At 34.9% G+C, this 21,895-nt stretch overlaps 4 protein-coding genes across 6 annotated transcripts in view; 3 read left to right on the top strand and 1 right to left on the bottom strand.

Annotated features, from left to right (window-relative positions):
- Nucleotides 1-219: 219 nt before the first annotated feature.
- On the top strand, nt 220-4,951 carry LOC132192161 (uncharacterized). Of its 2 annotated transcripts, XM_059607414.1 has the most exons (5): nt 220-649; nt 1,955-2,272; nt 2,473-2,817; nt 3,468-3,766; nt 4,561-4,951. In XM_059607414.1, exons 1-4 carry the CDS (start codon nt 434-436, stop codon nt 3,741-3,743), a joined length of 1,155 nt encoding a protein of 384 aa, XP_059463397.1. In that variant the 5' UTR covers nt 220-433; the 3' UTR covers nt 3,744-3,766; nt 4,561-4,951. The 2 variants fall into 2 exon arrangements, with proteins under 2 accessions (XP_059463397.1, XP_059463396.1); XM_059607413.1 differs by lacking the exon at nt 4,561-4,951 and having other exon boundaries at nt 3,468-3,925.
- Nucleotides 4,952-8,233: 3,282 nt separating this feature from the next.
- LOC132191367 (alanine--glyoxylate aminotransferase 2 homolog 3, mitochondrial-like) lies at nt 8,234-13,407 on the top strand. Its single transcript, XM_059606335.1, has 9 exons — nt 8,234-8,558; nt 8,776-9,006; nt 9,527-9,697; nt 10,815-10,958; nt 11,044-11,223; nt 12,030-12,255; nt 12,332-12,445; nt 12,524-12,610; nt 13,218-13,407. The coding sequence occupies exons 1-9, from the start codon at nt 8,322-8,324 to the stop codon at nt 13,259-13,261; spliced, it is 1,434 nt and encodes a 477-aa protein (XP_059462318.1). The 5' UTR covers nt 8,234-8,321; the 3' UTR covers nt 13,262-13,407.
- Nucleotides 13,408-14,881: 1,474 nt separating this feature from the next.
- LOC132161666 (eukaryotic translation initiation factor 3 subunit E-like) lies at nt 14,882-20,490 on the bottom strand. 2 transcript variants are annotated; one of them, XM_059571837.1, is made up of 10 exons: nt 20,411-20,490; nt 20,263-20,308; nt 18,962-19,245; nt 18,698-18,852; nt 18,108-18,335; nt 17,879-18,000; nt 16,842-17,061; nt 16,181-16,323; nt 15,392-15,529; nt 14,882-15,261 (listed from the first exon to the last, which is right to left on the bottom strand). In XM_059571837.1, the coding sequence occupies exons 3-10, from the start codon at nt 19,167-19,169 to the stop codon at nt 15,162-15,164; spliced, it is 1,314 nt and encodes a 437-aa protein (XP_059427820.1). In that variant the 5' UTR covers nt 19,170-19,245; nt 20,263-20,308; nt 20,411-20,490; the 3' UTR covers nt 14,882-15,161. The 2 variants fall into 2 exon arrangements, with proteins under 2 accessions (XP_059427820.1, XP_059427819.1); XM_059571836.1 differs by lacking the exon at nt 20,411-20,490 and having other exon boundaries at nt 20,263-20,404.
- Nucleotides 20,393-21,895, top strand: part of LOC132162503 (alanine--glyoxylate aminotransferase 2 homolog 3, mitochondrial-like) — a 4,656-nt gene continuing 3,153 nt past the window's right edge. Inside the window, exon 1 of the mRNA XM_059572738.1 lies at nt 20,393-20,432. Coding sequence (XP_059428721.1) covers nt 20,393-20,432 — 40 coding nt within the window. The remainder of the gene's footprint in view (nt 20,433-21,895) is intronic.

Raw genomic sequence — 21,895 nt, 5'->3', positions numbered from 1 at the left:
TTTTTTGCTTAATTATTTTTGGATAGAAATTTTCACCAATTGGGTCGGAGGAAATACCCTCTAATTCATGTAAAATAGTGTTAAGTATCTATAAACATTTAAAATGCACATTCAATTCTTAATCTAATTAATAATATTTTAAAGTAAATTTCTGTAAATTATTTATTTATTTATAAAAGACGGCGGTCCTCCAATTGGCGCAAAATGTTACAACTCTCGCGCCGGTTCCGGTCTCAGTCTCCTATCCCTATTCCTCGACCAGTCGACCTCGTTGAGCCGAGACCTCACCAACGGCGCACTTTAGTGGCCGCATCCGAAACCGAAACACGAACAAATCGCCTGTCGCTTTCACGAATAGGCAGTATAGAGACAAGAACGCGTCCCGATTATCATACTTGATTCGTGTGATAAAACGGTGTCGCATCGCCATAGGATGCTTCTCAACCGTACAACCATCGTGTCGTCGAGGTATCATCACTATCTTTGTCGTCGGTGTCCGTTCAACACGGAGCGGTTCGTTCCCCGCCAAGTTTCCCTGCGGTTCTCGTCGCTGGGAGACAACGTGGAATGTAGAAACAGCGGCGCGAATTGTTCGCGAGGACGAGATTCAAGCCCTAGTGGCAATTCCGCAATTCCTCTTTATGTCCATGTGAGTACGCTTACTCTAAAACAAATTTGAAGATGTTTCTTGTAAACTAGGTTGTTTTAGTTTTTTTTTTGAACCAACAAATTCATCTTCATTCATATGGGAAAATGTCAAGGTTGTTTTAGTTTAAATATTTAATGTCAAACAAATAGGCCAATTATTTATTTATTTATTTATTTTTTTGAACAAAGTGATAATTTCATTTCCTCAAACAAAAGAAACAAACTAGAGCATAATGCTCTAAAGAATTTGCAATTGTTGGGAGCTAAATACTTGAAGGTCTTTAAGCGAGTTATTAATATTAGATGTTAAGGGGCCACCTTGATCAAAAGGCATTGTTTGTATTTTCAGGTCCAATATGTTATATCAATGTTTAGTTATTATGGTTATGAATAATGCTCACTTATATCCAACTATGCTAACTTGCCAGGGTCTAATAATCATTTGATTTTTTTTTTAAATTTATTATTATTATTTTAACAATGATTGATCGAAGGGCTACTACACCTGTCACCTATAAAATAATGGGATAAAAGTAGGATATTGGTTTACCATATAGTTCTCTATAGTTATTATTTGATGTGGGGTGCACCCATCACATGTTATTTATTTATTTTTTTAAATTTTGGAGTAAAACTATAATTATAGAGTAGGCAGAATCATCCGCCATGCCACATGTCAATCGGCAATTGATTGTGACCTTGATTCATATGTGCATCTAACGGTTTACATTTTGGACACATCGCTTATCTAGGAGATTTTAAGATGTATAATTGCAAATGCCAGGGACTAAATAGATAATTTTTCTTGAATTAAAATGAAAGAGTGATTGCTTGGCTGTCTTTGTTTCATATAACATTATGAAATTGGAAAATTGATTGTAGTTTGGGTTCTTTTCGAAGCTGGGAAATTAAGCATGTGAAAAGGATTCAAAATAATGTAGCTCCTGGGTTAGCAAAGGAAGCAGTTAGGGAAGTGATGGATAGGGTGTGGATGGAAGAAATTCCATCATGTATCCTAGACACTACTATCTTAGAGCAGTTTGCTCTTGTGGTTTAGAGTATTATACTCTAAATTTGATATGTTCTAATGAAGATTGTCAACTTGATTTCAAAAAAAAAAAAAAAAAAAAAAAAAAAGGATAATTTTTCTTGAAATAAAATGAAAGGGTGATTGCTTGGCTGTCTTTGTTTCATATAACATTATGAAATTGGAAAATTGATTGTAGTTTTTTATTTATTTATTTATTTTTTCAGCTATAGTTAATCACAACGTGGTTGTTACACATTGTATTCCTCATCTACATAGGAAGCGAACTTGACAAGTCAGGAGGATAGGTCATTTGTGCCTCATCATTTTGGGAAGAAGCGCAAACATGGTGATGGCGAAAGACTCCAGCATGAACGAAACAAGTTTTCAGATAGTTTGAAGGGTTTGCCTAAAGTCAAACCATTTGATATATGCCTATCTGGAAGTAGAAGTGGTGCCAAATACACAGGTTCTTTGAATGGGAAGAACAGAGAGAACTGGAATGAAATGGGGCACATTAAAGTGGAAGGGACAAAACAGAGGATACTGAGGCCTGGGATGGTTCTACTCAAACAATACATCACCCTCAGCGAACAGGTTGCCAAATTCCTTAAAATTGAGTACTACATGTATTCCTTAATGTTGCAAATACTAGTCAAACACAACAGGTTTAAGCTGAGATGGCAGCTAGCTAACTAGCATATTGTCTTTTTGTACTTCTTTGTAAAAAGTTTGTTGCTTGGTGTTACTAATCCTGTATGCTTGAGATAGTTGTACTCATACCACTCTTGTTTCAGGTCAAAATGGTAAAGAATTGTCGAGATCTTGGTCTTGGCCCAGGCGGATTTTATCAGCCGGGTTTCCAAGGTGGAGGAAAACTTCATCTGCAGATGATGTGTCTTGGTATGGACTGGGATCCTCAGACGAAAAAATATGAAGATCGGCGGCATTTTGATGGCAGTGAGCCACCTCGGATTCCTCATGAATTTAGTCTTTTGGTTAAAAGAGCAATTCAAGATGCACATGCCCTTGTAAAGAAAGAATGCAGTGTAAGCAATGTAGAAGACATACTACCCTCAATGTCTCCAAACATATGCATTGTCAACTTCTATACTACCAGCGGGAAACTTGGTCTCCACCAGGTCAGTACTGAGCTACCATGTGTGAGACTTAACTCCTTATTTCAAATATACTTCCTTTTTACTCATTAATGTGGGTAGCTTGAAAAGGCGGGACTTTCTTATACATCAAAGCATTACATGATATTTAAAGACAAAAAATTCATGGAGATAAGCATCCATCCATCCATCCATCTATCCATCTATCTATGAAAAATGTTACATGTATTTCCAAGTGCTTACTCCAAGGTAATTTTCACTCACACATCAAGGAATAAACATTTGAAAATACATGTCATTTCTCTCCATCTATCAAAACTTTCACTTGTAAAAAGTGACCCGTGTTGAAACAAGTGTGTAGGCTCATGGTTCTGGACTTTCTTGTGTAAACTTTTGGATTAGGCATATTAAAATAGTTAATGGATTAGTTTACTAAAAGAATTGTTTGAAAAACTAGGCTCTAGTGGAGATTAGGTTCTACTTATCACATCTTAGGAAGAAAGAACGGTTTTGAAGTGAATGTTCATGTGTACTGTTCGAATTTGCCTTAACAGCTTCTGGCTTTTTTAATTAGCACGCATTATCTCCTTGAGAACTACCATGAAGAGTGCTATACTTTTTGTTGTAAATTGTTTAAAGAAGTTAGATGCACTCATCTTGAATAATATATATAGGATCGTGATGAAAGCAGCAAGAGCCTCTCTAAGGGATTGCCCGTTGTCTCCTTATCTGTTGGCGATTCAGCGGAATTCCTGTATGGAGATCAGAGGAATGTGGAAGAGGCAGAGAGAGTTGTTCTGGAATCAGGAGATGTTTTGATTTTTGGTGGTAAATCTAGACATATATTTCATGGTGTTCCATCCATTATACGAAAGTCAGCACCTAAGGCCTTGCTGGAAGAAACTGGTCTTTGTCCTGGCCGTCTGAACCTTACCTTCAGACAGTTTTGAGGAACCTTTCAATCATACCACAGGTCAGGCATTTGCTAGAATTGCATCAATCCTTGTTAGGTATTTTAGCATCACAGTCCATCATAGTTTATATTATACTTGATTATGATTTTGACCCATTGATGTCACTATGAATCGTTAGACTTAACCATTTATTTATTCTTGGAGTTCATTATTGTGGAGCCGATGGAGCCCATCTGCTTTTTGTGTCCATATTATGAACTTTATGTAGAATAGATACAATGAATGTGGTAAAGCTGCACTGTGCACATTTACACGACAAACCCAAATTTGTCCAGATCAGGGCGATTATTTGCTGAAATATAATTATATAATGATAGATTAATCCACAAGGCAATAATCATCTTATTTCTAAATTTCTTGTGTCATTTTTGCTCGTGTCATTTTTGCTTCTTGACGTTAAAATCTAGATGCTTTGGTTGGTGCTGCAACTATTTGATTGTCCCTCTTATTTCTTTTTCTGCAATTTAATATAAAAAAGTTTTTTGATACTCCCAAGCAGAACAATTTAGTAGGTTCTCTCACTTGCGTGTGCTTCCTGTTGTGGGCATCTTAATTAGTGTTCCACATTATGGCAACATATTTTATATTGTTTAACACGTCAGAAAGCAGGATAAGCTATCAGAACCATACAAAACTGGGTGAGGAAGATAAGATACTTTAATTGTAGTATCGGCCCCAATATCATATGTAGGTAGAACCTGTCGTTTGCCAATCCACGTGGTCGTCTGTATGCAGTTAGATTAGATCATCCAAAACGTTCAATTTTCTGACCATTTGATTGGTTGTTATCGAGGTTTGCATTGGTGGAAACGATATGGATGATCAGCTTTATCATTGATCGATCTCTATCTTAATTTCCTATGGTTCTTCAGTATCCTCCCTTCTCTACCCTTCATATTTCAAAACAAAATCAGAGGAATGGGGAATCCTACACGGCAAACACATAAAGGTGTCATCTGACTAATTTCGGATGTTGAAAGTTACTTTATTACTTATTTTTGTGGGGTTTGGTTTGGTTTGAGTTTACTTTCAATTGGAACTAGATCCGGTCGAATTGAGACACATATCCCATAACAGGACACAAAGTACACGTGTGGCAATACCGTCAACGGGTCCAATTCCAAAGCCGAATTGCGTTACACTTCCGTTTCCACTTGGTCATTATATTCGTGATTATCTATTGGAATGATTATAGTTTCGTTGCATTATCGCCATGGTAACCCTAATTAACGGTGTCCAGTGCTTCTAGTTGATTTGATTTCCATCTGCTTTATTTAAAAGTTTTTTTTTTTTTTAAAAAAAAAATTATTATTATTATTATTATTATTATTTATGGCTAATAGTTAACCAGCAAAAACAAACTCTAACGTGGGAGAGGAATGGGGAATCCTACACGGCAAACACATAAAGGTGTTATTGACTAATTCCGGATGTTGAAAGTTATTTTATTACTTATTTTTGTGGGGTTTGGTTTGGTTTGAGTTTATTTTCAATTGGAACTAGATCAATTGGAATTGAGACACATATCCCATAACAGGACACAAAATACATGTGTGCCAATCCCGTCAACGGGTCCAATTCCAAAGCCGAATTGCGTTACACTTCTATTTCCAGTTGGTCATTATATTCGTGATTATCTTTTGGAATGATTATAGTTTCGTTGCATTATCGCCATAGTAGCCCTAATTAATGGTGTCCAGGGCTTTTAGTTGATTTGATTTCTTTCTGCTTTGCTTAAAGTTTTTATTATTATTATTTATTTATTTATGGCTAATAGTTAACCAGCAAAAACAAACTTTAACGTGCCCCATTAAAGGTAGCTTTAGCTCAACTTGAAAACCCACCTCGAACTGGTTCCAAAAAATGGTTAGGTACATTAGAGGCCATTATGTAGTTTTCATCTACCCCATATTATAAACCAGGTACATGCATTATCATCAGTTCTGAGTGTATATTATTAGGGTTTCAGTTATTGGCTAATCTCCTTTGTGGAATCTCCATAACATTATTGGAGGTGACCCATAATTCCACATTAAGCCAAAAGGCCATTAACCACCATTAGACTTGCAGAGTGGCTCTTCCTTCTCTGCTCACCATTCATACTTATTTTTTATCGCTAAAAGCTAAAATCACGACCACGTTCATGAGGTTGAGTAGTGTCATCTGACGGGATTTTAGGGTGCAACTTCTTTCTTTTCAATTTTTTCCTTGAAAGTCTAATTTAGATCTACAACTTTTTGGCTGGCATGGTCAGTATCATGTTGATTGACGAGTTAGTTTGTAAATGTGGGAAGTGCCATGTAGAATGTTACATGTCAATGTACATTTTAGTGGTTGATGTGATAAGTGTTGCATGAATTGTCATGTCAATTTGTAAGGGATTTATAGTACTCCTAAGCCCTAACGGCACTAATATTTTATTCCTCCATATTCTCTTTTTTGGATGGTGGATTAGACCTCAATAACAACTAAGCAAGAAGGATTGATGGTACACGCCATGCACAGTCACCAGCCATTGACATCGTTTTAATCCAAGAAGACAAGAATCCACGTCATGTAAGCACATATTTAAAAAAAAAAAAAAAAAAAAAAAAAAAAAAAAAAAAAAAAAAAAAAAAAAAAAAAAAAGAAGAAGAAAAAGCCATGCACAGTCACCAGCCATTGGCAAGAATCCCGAAACGTAAGGCATGGTATATGCATGAGCTTATGTATTAGTTGCCTTTCTCGCGAAACAAGCAACCCCTTTTTTAAGATATATTTTTAACATTAATTCAAGTTATTAATCTCCCTACTTGGCATTTGGGATAACTTTTTTGAAAAGCTAATCCCTTTTCATTTGCGTTTGTTTTTTCAAGTAGCAAACAGGGGAAGCAACTTAAAATACGTCAAGTCAGCTAATGTGAAATATGTGTAAAGAGCAGCATTATTCATCCCTCAAAGTACTCAATATAAATATATATATATCAATATTCAATTGCTCTAAAGATAACAATGGTCTATCATATTCTTCTTATCTACAAATTACAAGCTTGTAACCGGAGCGAAATCACCTGAAGGCGTGGGGGGCTTAGATACCGTAAGCCATAAAGTGGTCCCCAAAAAAATAAAAATTTTAAACATGTTGCCCCCCCCCCCCCTAACAATTCTTGTTAAATATTAATTAAATGATTAAGTTCATTTTTTTTTTATCAGTTTAAGCTTTTTAGATAAGTATTGATTTAGCTTAGTATCGAAGTATAGAAGTCTTGATTTTGAATCTTGGCTCCATAGTTTAATATTTTTACTTAAAATATAAATTAAATAATTAAATTCACTCTTTTTTTTTTTCTTTTTTTTTTTTTAGCATAAACTTTTGAAAAAAGAAATAATTTAACAATTCTAATTACTACATGTAAAAGAAATGAATATAAATATACAAGCACTCTCAGAATTTAATAGTTTAACTTATCCCTATTTGGCGATACAGCCAAGAAAAGTAGATAACTACGGGTAGTGTGTGACTCTGCAATCAATTTGTTTTTACAACTAATTATGCTTTGGTTAAAAATTAACTAACCATAAACCTTATATTAGAAAAATGAGTAGAGATGTGGAGAGATCTTAAATTTACAGGGTAAACATAAAAAATCACAAGAATTATAAATTCTGCTTTTCAAAGCATGGGGTCATTGTAAAAAGGGTTCAAATTTACATAATATTATAAGGACATTTCACATCAAATGCTTAAAAATTCAATAGAAGAAAAGAAACTTAACAAACGACACTCTTCTTGGCTTCTCAAAAACTCAAGAAGTACGTTCCCTCAAGTTGATGCCAACTTTAGGTTAGACAGCTTTGGTTTGGATTTAGTTCAAATTGAGACAAGCGTTTTAAATTTGAATGAGTTCAGTTTCAACTAAAATTAAATTCAACCGAATTTAAAATGTCAATAAACTCAATCCCATTGCTAACAATCCACCAAACCAATTAAAAGTGAAAATTAACACTTAATTAATACCTTATTTGGAGCATCTTTATCATCGCTCATGACTTTTGATAATTTTCATATAAAATATTGTAAAAGTAATGCTGCTAGAAACTATATTTTTATTGTATAATTATTAACAATGTTTCGCGTGCATTTTCAACTAATTTTTGTAATTTCTTTATTTACAAAGGACAACCCAAAAGTTAATTAAGACTTATTCATTAGCAATAGCGTAATCAATAAAAATGTGATGGCAGCATTACTCAAACAATATTATTATCGTGTAGAGGGATGAAAAAATCACTTGGTTCTAGAACTTAATTAACCAATCAACCTCGTACACGTCATCATTGGTCAGTATATTGGGATGAAAAAATCACTTGGTTCTTTAACTTAATTAACCAATCAACCTCGTACACGTCAGCATTGGTCAGTATCTCCCTCCAGGTTCCTATAAATACCCTCCGGGCTTGGCTATCGTTTAGCTCCACTACACACCTGCATTTTCGGAATCTAACTCTAAAACCAAATAACGAGAAAAGAGGAATCGATTTGAGAGAGAGAGGGGCAACGAAGAAGAAACAAATATGCAGGGAGTTACAGCGAGAAGGGTATTATCGGGGAGAAGTTCTCTGATCGCGCAGCGCTGGCTCTCTCAGGTAGCCCAGAAGGAGAACCCTGTCCAAGAAAATGTCGTTTCTCCTCCCAAAATGCCCCCCTTCGATTACTCTCCTCCACCTTACAACGGGCCCTCCGCCGCCGAGATCTTGGCCAAGCGCAAGACGTATCTCAGCCCTTCTTTGTTACACTCATACAGCAAAGCCGTGAGTCCGCGTCACACTTGATCATTTATCATCCTCATTTTGTCGTTTTCTGTGAATTAATTCCCAGTATAATTGTTGATTGTCAAAGATCGTGCGGTTCACCTTTTTTTGGGTGAAATATTTTCTAAAAGTGAAGGAAAACATTTAGAGTAGACACCGTTTGATTGGTTAGAGTGGGGGTCCATGAGAATAAACTCGTGATTTTTGTATTATGCAGTTGAACGTGGTGGATGGAAAGAGGCAGTACTTGTTCGACGACGAGGGGCGTAGATATTTGGACGCTTTTGGGGGGATCGCTACGGTGTGCTGCGGGCACTGCCACCCGGATGTGGTCGAGGCAATTGTCAACCAAACGAAGCGCCTGCAACACTCCACCGTCCTCTACCTCAACTCCGCCATCGCTGATTTCGCCGAGGCCCTCGCCTCCAAGTTGCCCGGTGACCTCAAGGTGCGTAAATGTTCCAAAGCTCAAACGAGTACGTCCAAGGTTGCGGACATACCCTCTCACGTTGACACGTATATAATTGCATGTGTGTCGTGTTATAAAACTTATTTTATTTTTTGCTTTTGTTTTTTTTTTTTTTTTTAAATGATTGATATAAGAAATTACTTAAAATATGCCATTTTAACCGTAAGACATGAAAAATACCATTATTCCTCTAATTGTATACCAAGACAAACGGTCCCATTATGATATATATATATATATATATAATTTACCAAACAAATTTTCAATACCATTTTTTTTATTTGTTGGCTGTTTTATCTTTGTATATTCATTCTGTGTACTTTGGTTGTGTACTTGTGTTGTCTTTGCTTACTCCTGTGAAATTATTTTACTTACAAAAAATCAATCCCAATAACCAAAAACACCTTTTTGATTTTATCAGCTAATTATTGGATTTTTTTTTAGATTAGTTTCAGGCAAAATGATGTTTTGATTAAAGAATTTATGACCATATTCGTAGGTGGTGTTCTTTACGAATTCTGGGACGGAGGCAAACGAGTTGGCGATACTGATAGCCAAGTTGTATACAGGGTCCCAAGACATAATATCGCTGAGAAATGGTTACCATGGAAACGCAGCTGGGACAATGGGAGCCACAGGTCAGAGCATTTGGAAATATAATGTTGTGCAGGTAAAATTCCTCAGCCTTCATGCATCTTCTTTCCCTCCCTTAAGAACGCATAATTAGAATAGGATAATAATGATGAAATAATAAGTGTAATTTTTACCATTACTTTACTTCCATTCATCATCTTCATATGACTCATCGTCCACTATGGGAAAAGGTCCCATCGTGGAGGGTGAGGAGGCATATACTATAGGGATAGCCAGCTTTTGGAGCAAGGCCATCCCATTTGACGTTTTCAACAATCCTAAAACTCACTCCAATTGGACATTGAAGCTATTGAGGCAAGCATGATAACAATGGTGAATTTGTCATCATGATCATGATCATGATCAATAATGTGGTGGCATTCGAAGGAAGTTCACCTTAAATAACAAAGATGTCAAATCAGCACTTGTCATGTCTCCATCTCAATTTTTTTTTGTTTGACTGTGACGGGGATTAATGCTTTCTACTAGAGTGAAGGATTTATAGTAGAAAACAAAACAAAAGTAGGTCACGGGTTTCACATCAATCAATTCATACATGTAAGCAAGTAAAATCAGAACTTTATGAGGAGCATTTAACACTTAATCAGTGACGAATAATGATCATGAAACGACAAGAGTATTTATCCACACTTAGTTGGAGCAATTTTTTCTAATTCAATTTATAAAATTGTCATATATTTTAAATATGTGAGAAATACATACATTTTAATAGTGTCAAAAGGTTTGGAAGAAATTCTTAAGCCTGGAGACATGAAATGTTATGCAATATCTCTTTTATTACTTGCATGGGGAAGTTTAATTTAAGGAAAAAATGTAAAAAAGCCCTTGAAACTACCAATTGTTTGCAATATAGCCCCCAATGTTTAAAAAATACTAAAGTAGCCCCTCAAACTACCAAAATGTATAAAAAATGCCACTTATTTTTTTGGAAAAATTCCACTTTATATCCGCAAAATTTGGGGCGATTTTCAATTCGACCTCCAATATTTTAATTTTTGCAATGCACCCCCCCCCCCAAAGCTTCCAAATTTTTGTAATTCGACCAATTTTATCCCAAAGTTTTCATATTGCCCATAATTTTTATTTTTTAACTAGCATTATACTGTACTCATTCTTATCGCTTTGTCCAACAGGGTGGAGTTCATCATGCCTTGAATCCGGACCCATACAGAGGAGTTTTTGGTACAGATGGAGAGAAGTATGCAAAAGATGTGCAGGATCTGATTGACTTTGGAACTTCTGGCAATGTTGCTGCTTTTGTATCTGAAGCAATTCAGGCACATAATTTAACTCGAATCGTTTAATCCCTCTCCTATTGACATTACACGTAATCCTTCTTTACATCTTTCTCATTTATGACAGGGAGTGGGAGGGATTGTAGAACTGGCCCCTGGTTATTTGCCTCCTGTTTATAGCGGTATAAAGAAAGCAGGAGGCCTTTGTATTGCTGATGAGGTTCAGTCTGGGTTCGCTCGCACAGGGAGCCACTTCTGGGGTTTTGAGACCCAAGGTGTGGTGCCTGACATTGTGACAATGGCAAAGGTTTTTTTTACCCTCTTTCTTTATTTATTTTGGTTTTGGAGATGTCCATAAAAACTCTCTGGCACAGTACCATAGAAGTCTTCTTTTTAGATAAGTAACATTATATTGTTACCAGAAGTCAGCTTGCCATCTTTGAAAGATTTTTGGAGTTTGATAAGTTCTATAGTAATGCTAATCTTCACACATATTTATTGCACTCATTTCACATTAGCTAATGTGACACGTTTTAAGTGACTTTTTAAAAAAAATAAAAAATAAAAAAATAATGCTACACCTTTCACCTATTTATTACACCCATGTCACACTAGCTGACATGACGTATTTTAAAGGACTTAAAAAAAAGTGTAAACCACTTAAAAAACGTTATGTCAACCGGTGTGACATGACGTGTGATAAATAGGTGTGAAGAATAACATTATTCTTTCTTAAGTGGCAGACATAAAAGCTACTTAAAATACATCATCTCAACCGATGTAAAATAAATGTGATAAATAAGTGTGAAGAGTAACATTATTTTAAGTTTTATCCAATATGAAAGCACATCTTTGTTTTTGTTATAAGCCTCACCTGGCAGTTTGCTAGGGTTGCATTAATGACTTGCAATGATCAATCCTTCTGTGAATGATCAATCCTTCTGTGAATGTTTGTATTACGTTGGCTGGACATATGATTTTCAAGTAATATATAGGCTGGTTTGAATTCCCGGTTAGTGCTTAAAATGCATTAAATATTGAAGATTCCAGAAATCATTCATTCACTTAAATGAAAAAAAAAAAAAAGACTGATTTTCTTCTCTGGTTCTTCAGGGCATTGGAAATGGCATTCCCCTTGGGGCGGTGGTAACCACTCCTGAGATTGCAGAGGTTTTGAGTCGCCGCTTGTACTTCAACACCTTTGGTGGGAATCCAGTATGTACTGCCGCAGGATTGGCAGTTCTGAGAGTCATTGAGAAAGAAAATCTTCAGGAGAACGCTCTTGTTGTTGGGTCATACGTGAAAGAAAGACTAAATGCACTCAAGGATAAATATGAAAGTAAATTTTCCTCATTCATTTTTGTATATGCATACAATTCATCATCCTTTCTGTTGTAATATGTTGACATCTGCAGTTATTGGGGATGTGAGGGGAAGAGGACTTATGCTAGGAGTTGAACTTGTCACTGATCGCCAGCAGAAAACTCCTGCAAAGGCTGAAACTCTGCACATAATGGACCAGATGAAAGGTCTGCATTTCTCCCTTCAGCTATACCTTAAGCTTATTTCTCTAGCTACGTACTAATACAACTCTGTTCATTTTATAGAATTGGGAGTGCTGATTGGGAAAGGAGGATACCATGGAAATGTATTTAGAATCACACCTCCCCTCTGCTTCACCAAGGAAGATGCAGGTACTCCTCCTTTTAACATCTTGACAACCAAACCAAATCACTGACATGTCATTCCAAGTACATTTACTCCTCTCCCACTATCAAACAATTTGCAATGATTCATGAACTTCCAATTTGTGCAATGTCCCCCAAAACCAACATTGGAGTTGCAATATCTCCTTTTTGCGCAAAAATGATAAAAATTAAGAAAAAAAATTCAGGAAAAATTAATTTTTTTTCCTTCTTAAAATTTTTTTTATCAAGGGTATTATTGTCATTTTTGCGCAAAAGGTGGACATTGCACAAATTGAAGGTTCGGAGGAAATTAAAAATTGCAAATTGCTCGGTAGTTAGAAGGGGATAAATGTACTTTTCCTTTAGAGTAATGCTAGGAGCCTAGGTATTACACAAACATCTCATAAAGCTGGCGTGACAAGGTCTAGTAATTATTGGATCAGTCTTTGTTAAAAAAATAAAAAATAAATAAATCAATGACTATTAGACCTTACCATGTCAGCTTCGCGAGATATTTTTATGGTATTGGCACCATGTTTCTGAATTATTTATTTTGATGGCCTTTTTTCTTTGCCACTAGTCCCGCTAAATATGCTTTATCTTTTGGTTGTAGATTTCCTTGTAGATGCAATGGATCACGCAATGTCTAAGATGTGAAGCCCCTCCATCTTTTCTGAGCGAGGCTCCTCCATCTAAATTTGGACAAAGATGTCTATATATAATCTGTCTTAAGTTATATTTTAAAGTCTGTGAGTCAAAATAACTAAAATATACATATATACCAAGTTCCTGCTTGAATACAAGTTTCCATAGTCCTCAAAAACGATGAGTCAACACCTCGTTGTCTCGATTAATCTATGTCTTCTTTTTGGTGTTCTTACAATTTGATAATCTCTCTCTCCAAAATTTCATAGGAATATTTGTTTGATATCCTTGAGGAAAAGGTTGGCATTATGTTACACTATTCCTTTACTCACTAGTATCGCCCTAAGTATTTAGTGAAACCGTAGATATCTCTCTACAAATTACAAAATTTTTTTTTTTTTTTTGGTATGAATCGGGCCGGGATTGGAAAGGGACAAAGTTTTCCTTTAAATTGAATAGAAGGAAATTATTTCAATCCACTCTATTAAACTAACATTTATTCTTAGAGCATTTCGATATTTACATGCATTTTTAATTTTGACATCTATTTTTAATAGACTGTCTTACATGCATTTTTAAAATGAACGTGAGAATCATATGCTCTTAAGATAAGGCAAATCAAAGAGGGTGCCCAAGAGCTTATGTATACATGGTTAAAGTATACTTAACTAATTAATGTAAGACACTTAGAATTGTAACATATGTTGGGTGGTCCCTCCTATGTAAGAAATCAACCACATATCTTTTTTAAAAGACACGCATGTGTATATATAAGCTTTTGGGCACCTTCTTTGATTTGTCTTATCTTAAGAGCATGTGTCGCAAAGTGAAAGGAAAAAAAAAAGAAAAAAAAAAAAAACGGTGGCACAGGGAGAGAGGAAAAATAAATTAATTAATTAAAAAAAAAAATCGCCTAACCGATCTTGATGAAATTTTAATATGTTGTTCCTAACGATGAGATCTATGTATTGATTGGTGTCGATTGTTAAATTTCCTCTCCAATTGTTAGAAATCTTTTTTTGTTCTTGTTGAAATCCACTTTTAGATAAATGAATTATGTTTAATCTCAGAAAGTATATATTCTTAATAAAGTGATAATCTCTAAATATTTATATAGAAGAGTCATTGTAAACTCATTATTGTTAATAATGAAAAATTTAACTAAACTAAGTCTCGTGGTTTCTGAAGAGCACGAAAAATCTCAAAAGTCAAACCTTTTGCATAATCAGTGTGTGTGTGGGGACGTCCGGAACAGAGAAGCAAAAGGACGGGGAGAAGGATAAACAATAATAAATAAATAAATAAAATAGAATAAAGAACATTTTGTTACAGTGGTTGTCCAAAGGTAAAGGTAGACAAAATAATGTTTTTTATTTAAGCAGAAGAAGAGAAGCTGATGGACGTAACACTACGGGTTTTTGCTCTAAACCGATATTGTGAACCAATTGATGTTTTCAGTCACTCTTTTTGCTTTTGAGGCCACGGCTGGTCTCGAAACTCTCTCACTACTGCATGAGATCAACTTCTATCCAAATTATCACCAAAAAAATACCAACAAAAAAAAGTAATTTCGTGAAACATTATCGTAGATCAATGTAATTTTATCTACTATCTACTCATAAGAACAGAATGTGAATTATGCTTGCCAAAGTTTATACGTTTCTTGCAAAGATTTTGCGGGCAGAAAATTAAGTCAGGAAGTTTGCCATTGTCATAACTGTAGAAAGTAAAGAAAAAGAGTAACTTCTCTTCAAATCTGAACAAGTTAACAACAACAAGCCTTGGGAACAAAATTGATAATCTAGTCGCTAACACTGGGGAATTTGAATCTTTCACTCAACCCAAATGAAAGAAATTCTGAATAACTAGGGAAATGTAGGTGAACAACTTCTTATAAACCTCACTGCCAAACTTAACGTGCAGGCTGTGCCTGTGCATGTTCCAGAAGTTGACTGACCAACTTGTAAGTACGTCCTGAAAGCGCCTTCGTGTGGTCTATTAACTGCTCATACCTGGGAAGTGAAAATTAATTTAAGAGGCAGGTCAAGGAAGAATGATGAGGGAACAAATTTGAGTGAAAAAATATAAGAAAATGCTACATTAAGGATAATTATGTATAAATTTTAAATATCTAGCACATACACGTTGGGATGATTGGGTTCCATAATGACAGTTCCCAAGTGTGAATCAATCTTGGCATCAAGCTTTGAGCCCCGGATCAGATTCACAATCCATCTCTCAGCCTCCTCGTAATTCAAATTCAATTTCTCAGCAAGCACTCTGCCACAAAAGCAAAACTCAATTCAAATTCAACCCAATTGATATGCTCTTGATGATGGATTCAGTAATCCCACAAAATGAAAGAAGAAGACTGACAATTTCAGACATCTTTACAAAGTAAGCCAACCATAAACACCTTCATCATACTTTTAACCACTTAAAACAGAGCTTCAGTGGTGATAAGCCATTAATGTCGCAATTCTAATTTGTGATACAAATAAATAAACACATCGAGCAAATTCTACAGTCAAAGTTCATTTTAAAGTCATCTCGAAAGAGGAGCTCAACATAGGTTTGATGTGTTTAAATAACTCAATGCTCAGACCATATGTATATTATCATTTCCCGAAATCTAATTTGGAAGTGAACTTTTTGACATAGAGTTAAAGTGTTTCAGTTTATAGATTCATCACTCATATTTTACATTTTCATTTCTCTAAACTTGATTTGAAAGTGAATTGCAAAATCCATCAACAATTGTGTGAAAGATAAACACAAGACATCAACAAAAAATGGAAGAAGCAAGATTGCTGGGATAGATTTCAAACCCCTTCCCCACAAACAATTAAAAAAAAAATTTTAATGTAAAAATGTTCATATTTCCACATATGATACTGCAAAATACAATATTATCAAAGAGCAGGTACATACCCCATGTCAATTCGCTGATGTATTCTGCAGTAGGTCTCAAAGATAAATAGGCGAGCATTTTCAAGGAATTCATCTCGTAGTGGTACAGTAGAAAAGCTTCCTTCTTCAACTCGTTTGCCAAGGAAGGGATCATTCAATATTACCTACATCGTCATATATAATGGGTTAGCATAATTTAAAACCTAGGCTATAACTAAAATTTTACCAAGTAATGCTATTCAAGGGAAGGGACATGAGATGCTATTCTTGGTATTACTACTAGAGTGATGCTATTCTTGCAAACTTTTTGTTCATAAACATTTTACAACTTCAATTATGAAAAATCAGTTCAGAAGTCAAAACGTGATCTGACAGTATAAATAAGATTAACTTTGAGAAATGTTTTGAGAATTTGAAAGAGTAGCATTAGTCTTACAACTAACTGCTTTTAAGTAGCAATACAGGTACACTGAAAAGAAGATTTTTAACCAAGCATACTTCCACGGGACACCTTCAGAAAATTAAAAATATCCACACAAAAAAAGGGCTGGAAGTCCCAAATAAACACCAGAAATAAAAAATTGCATTCTTCCGTTCTCATTGGGCAAACCCAGCCACTCAAGGTATGGGAAACACCTTCTTTCTTTTTCTTTTCTAGAAAATTGAGGTATAGGAAACTTACTTCTTCACACTCCTTCATCTTCTTTTGAGCCCCATCAAAGTCATAATTGACATACACACATGCTAAAAATTCTGTAATGGGATCTTTGTAAGAGTGTTGCTCTTGCTGAATAACCTTTATAAATTCTTTGAATTGAGGTCTCCTCCTTTTGTTGACAATGAATGCAGTGGCTAAGTAGCGTAAAAGATGGGGAGCAGTTGTTTGAATGGCATTAAGGTACCTGACATAAGAACATCCCATATTCTTAAGATTGGGCTTAATGAAAAAATCTGAATTTAGCAGATATACAACAAAAGAAGTCGCCAAATATGCAGAGGGTGGAATATGAAATTCAAACAAAAAGCATAAGTTCTTAAGCATCAGTCGATGCAAAATGTGCATGTTAGGAAGCTCTCAGTTGGGAAGCGTAAAACTAACGACAAAGATTATCCTTGACCAAGCAGGCAACATCCTAGGTGAAATCATATTTGTTGGTTCTCCACTTATGACTGTCAAGCAATGTGAACCAAAAGAAAAAGAGCAAGGTACTTATAAAGGTCCAACTGCTCAAACCCCATATTTTTCACAAGTTAATATTCCACTATAAACTAGACATGTATTAAGGAGGAAGTACAAATGTCAAATAAATCATAATAAGATGGAAGAAAAGATTGAAGAGAAACAACTATATTCTAAAGCAAAGCCAGTACTCTATTTTTTTCTTTTCCAATCATTGTGATCCCAAATTGTCTAACTGGAAAAAACTAGCAAATCCAAAAGAAAGACTAGAGAAAGCAAGAATATAACCAACAAAATAACAGACTTGTTTTATGAATTACAAACAAACGATGATAAGGATTGAGAAAATAATAGGCTATTACATTTATAAAGAGCCAGTGTGATGATTGAATTATTAGGATATGGACAGTCTTCAAAGTTCAAAGTTTGGGGGACTGGCAGAGGTAGTATTTAAGAAAATTAGAGTCGGGTAATATAAAGCAAGCAGAATTTCAAAACCAGCTAAATAAAATAGAAATTGACAAGTCCAGAAGGCATACTTATCCTGATTAAACAGGTCAATGATCAGTGTTCTTCCATTGTCATGGTTGAAAAAGATGAAAAGACTCCAATGCATTAACCATATTCTACTTTGCACCTGATTCATTGGTGATGCAAAATTCTGCAAAAGACAAAATCATCATTGCTAAACATATCTTTGCTGAAACATTAAAAAAATTGAGTGCATACCATGAACAAGGGGAATATGGAAGAAAAAAAAAAAAAAACCTTTGAGTCAATAATTTCTTTCAATCGATTAAGCTCTTCAAGAGCAATATCCCAGTTTTGCATCAAAATCTCAGCTGCAAGCTTTCCCCATAATGCACTCAAACTCCTCTCACTATTTGTGCATAAGGCCCTATACTGATATAGATAGTCAGCAGCACCAGAGTAGTTTCCACATTCAAACTGAAATTTAGCATACTGATATAAGGCCTCTATCTGCTCTGTTCCAATCTGGTAAGAAAGAATTATCACCCATAAGTTAAAATTCAGGCAGAAGTGGGACTAATCAAAATATATATATATATATATAAGCATAAGAGGTTCTAGACTTCTAGGTGTCAAACTTAACATACAACGCATCTAAAAGATCTTTGGTTATTTTCACAACAGTTCACCGCTATCTCTCATTGCATTTTGCGCATAAGTACTAAAATTACAACATACACAACGCAACACTTGTCAACTCACTTCAATTACACACAAAATAAAAAAAAATTCAATCAGACCCAAATGTTAATACCAAGACCACATATAACCGAATATCCCATTGAATCCAAAACTACTAAGAACGTTAAACCCACAATCAATTAGACCTGGTATCGCTCACTGAGCATTTGAAGATTGTACTGCTTGTCAGCTCTTAGCTCCTGAACGGCATTTGGGTTCTGCAAAAAAGCGACAAGCGGAGCCGCCGCCTCCTCCAGCGCCTTGAGCCTCCCCACCACCTCCATCCTCCTCTCCACCATATCTACGCACATTGAAATCACACACAGAAACACAAACCTCTAAGAGCCACATACCCATATGCAGATGCAGATGGATACCAATAATTATTATAAAGAAAAACAGGAAAATACCTTGGGGCACCTCTTCAGCATGATAGAGACTCTTGTGGATATCCATGGCGTAGTCGACCATATTGGTCTTGTTCAGAAGCTCAATCTTTGAGCTGAGGATCTGCTCGTCCTCGTGAAGATGGCGCTCCTGGAGAAACTCCAATATCGGGAACACCAGGTGCCGATCCAAGTGCGGCGCGATCCGCGGCGTGAGGTCGTAGCTCGCCATGACTCTTCGCTTCTCTTGCTAAGAATTGAGATGCTCTTTAATGTAAAAAACTACACAGGAACATGAACTGCACAGTCTGCAAAAAGTTACAAACCATCACATTTAAATCCTCCTTGAGGCACATATCCTCTATTGTTTTCTCTGGGAACCATTACAACCATTGGATGAGAACCGTGTTATATAAGCAAAATAAATCAGGAAAACAAATGTAATTGAGATTGACAAAAAATGTCTTAAGTTTATTAAAATCAACTTTTTTGCAAACCAAATGAACTACATACACTTTATTAAACATAAGTATATGAAAACTTCTTTAAAGAGAGTCTTAAATATGTTAAAACAATACCTTAATCCTAAAGCGGAACTCAATGAGTTTAGGCTTAAGAATGTTATATTAATCCTACACTCTTGTCACTATCACTTGACATGGGACTCAGTAACACACTCAATCAAACTACTCAAACTTGAATGTTCCAACACCAAAAGACTTAAAAAAAAGCATGTTTTTGAATTCTATATTATTATTTATTTGTAAAAATAAAGAAACTAAATATTATAATAAAATAATGCAATGGAATACAAACAAAATATATTGTTAACATCCTATTTCAACTAAAGAGTATAATCATATATGTATCAAGCAAATTTATTAAGAAAATAGTACACAAACATTATGAAAATAATGATACAAAACAAAGTAAAGAAACCAAATTAAAATTAAAGAAGTAGAATGAAAAAACCTCCACGCATATACCAATCACCTATATTCAATACTTACAAACATTAATGGTGTAATCCTAAACCAACCACGTCTGGACAGAAGGATCTAGGGTTATTTGAAAAGAGAAATCATATGGTGGAAAAGAATTAAACTGACCAAAGATGAGAATTACCGAATACATACCTGAGAGGGACAGAGAATTGTAAAACAGAGGAATAGTTTTTAAAAATCAAAGACCATCAATCTCATGGGGAAAGAAATAATCAGAACCCCATTTTCAAGCAAACAGATCTTCCAAAAAAATATAGAAAATATGGAAGATGGATAATTGTAGTTCTAATCATAATATAAAGAAAGAGCGAGAGTCGAAACCTTGTTGACAAAGACGACGTTGGACTGGCTCTTGTAGATGTAGGAACTGCGTATACAATATCAGTAGGAATATCTGTAGGAAATTTCAAATAAATTGAATGTGAACCAAATATCTGAAATCCAAAACACTATGGAAGAAGAAGCGTACAGAGATTTGGGAGAAGTAGAATGTATAGAAGAAAGAGATTTGGGGGAAGTAGAAGGATCCGACTTCACTACCGCATCCATGCGGTAGTGAAAAACGGTACCGTTTTGGGCACGTTAAAAACTAGGTTTAAAAAACTAATAATAAAAAATTCATTAAAACTTAAATAAATAAATAATAATTAAAAAACTAAAACAAAAAAAATGAGGTGGCCGGTTGGCAAGGGGGGTGGCCGGGGTAGCCGGCCACCCCATTTTGGCCATGGAGGTGGCTCCAAGGCCGGTCTGGGGGTGGACAAACCACCCCATGTCCTTTGAGGGTGTTTTTTTTTTTTTTTTTGGCCTTTTGAGCCTCAAGGGCACCCCTTTGATTTTGATTCTTCTTTCTTTTTTTATTTTTTTAGTTTTTTAATGATTTTTATTTTTAATTATTGATTTTTTTATAATTTTTTATATTTAATGAATTTTATATTATTTGTTTAAAAAAAACTATTTTTTAATTGCCCAAAACGACCCTGTTTTTCACTACCACATGGAAGTCGAATCCGAAGTAGAATGTGATGTTTTAACCTACGCTACTTATACTAGTTCAATTATTATAATCTACGTGTTTTTAATTGGAAATAGCATTGTTTCACTTAAATGTGTCTTTTAATTTTAAACGCAAAATTTAAGTTAAAATGATACATGCTAGCATTTTAAAACGCCACATGTTGCAGTAAGTCATAATTTATGGTCATGAGTTTGCGATTTTAAAAAGTGCAATTTAAAAATAGTAATTTTAAAATATGTGATTTGAAAAGTGATTTTTAAAAACTCAATTAAGCGTTTAACAAAATTTTGATTTGGTATTTAAAATTATGCTTTTTCAAAAAAACACCTCATTACCTATGTTTTCAAATTACAATTTTTAAAACGCAATTCCAAACAATCAATTTTTTTTATTATTTTTTTTTTACATGTCCATACGAGAGGGGGGAAGAGGATTCAAACTAGTGGCCTCCGCTTTATTAGGCGTGATCCCAACCGATTGAGCTATTTTTTGAAAACAACAGTCAATTTTTTACGATTTAGTTTAAAATCGTACTTTTTGTTTATTAAATCGCAATACCAAAACGCACCCTTAGATGTGTAAGTGTAAAGGAGGGAATGGTTGAGGGAGAGTAAAGTGTAATATACAACAAAAATAGTGAGTGAATGAAGCTAAATACATTGACATCTTTTTATATCATTACATTTACACAGGCCAAAACTGAGCCAAAGAAAGCATACAAGTTTGGCTCGTTTAATATTTGAGTCAAAATTATTGTTTAAGCTCAACTTATTTATTAAAAGAATCGAGCACGAGTTGGAACTTATACAAACTAAGTCTGAGCAATTGTTTACCATCATACTTATAGTGTAATATTATAATTGGAGTTGATATATATATATATATTCAAAGAGTTGAACTACTACGTTCTTGTCAAAACTCTCTTCAAGTTAGAAA

Source organism: Corylus avellana, chromosome ca9, assembly GCF_901000735.1.
Source record: "Corylus avellana chromosome ca9, CavTom2PMs-1.0".
NCBI lineage: Eukaryota > Viridiplantae > Streptophyta > Magnoliopsida > Fagales > Betulaceae > Corylus > Corylus avellana.
This window is presented reverse-complemented; position numbering and strand designations above follow the sequence as displayed.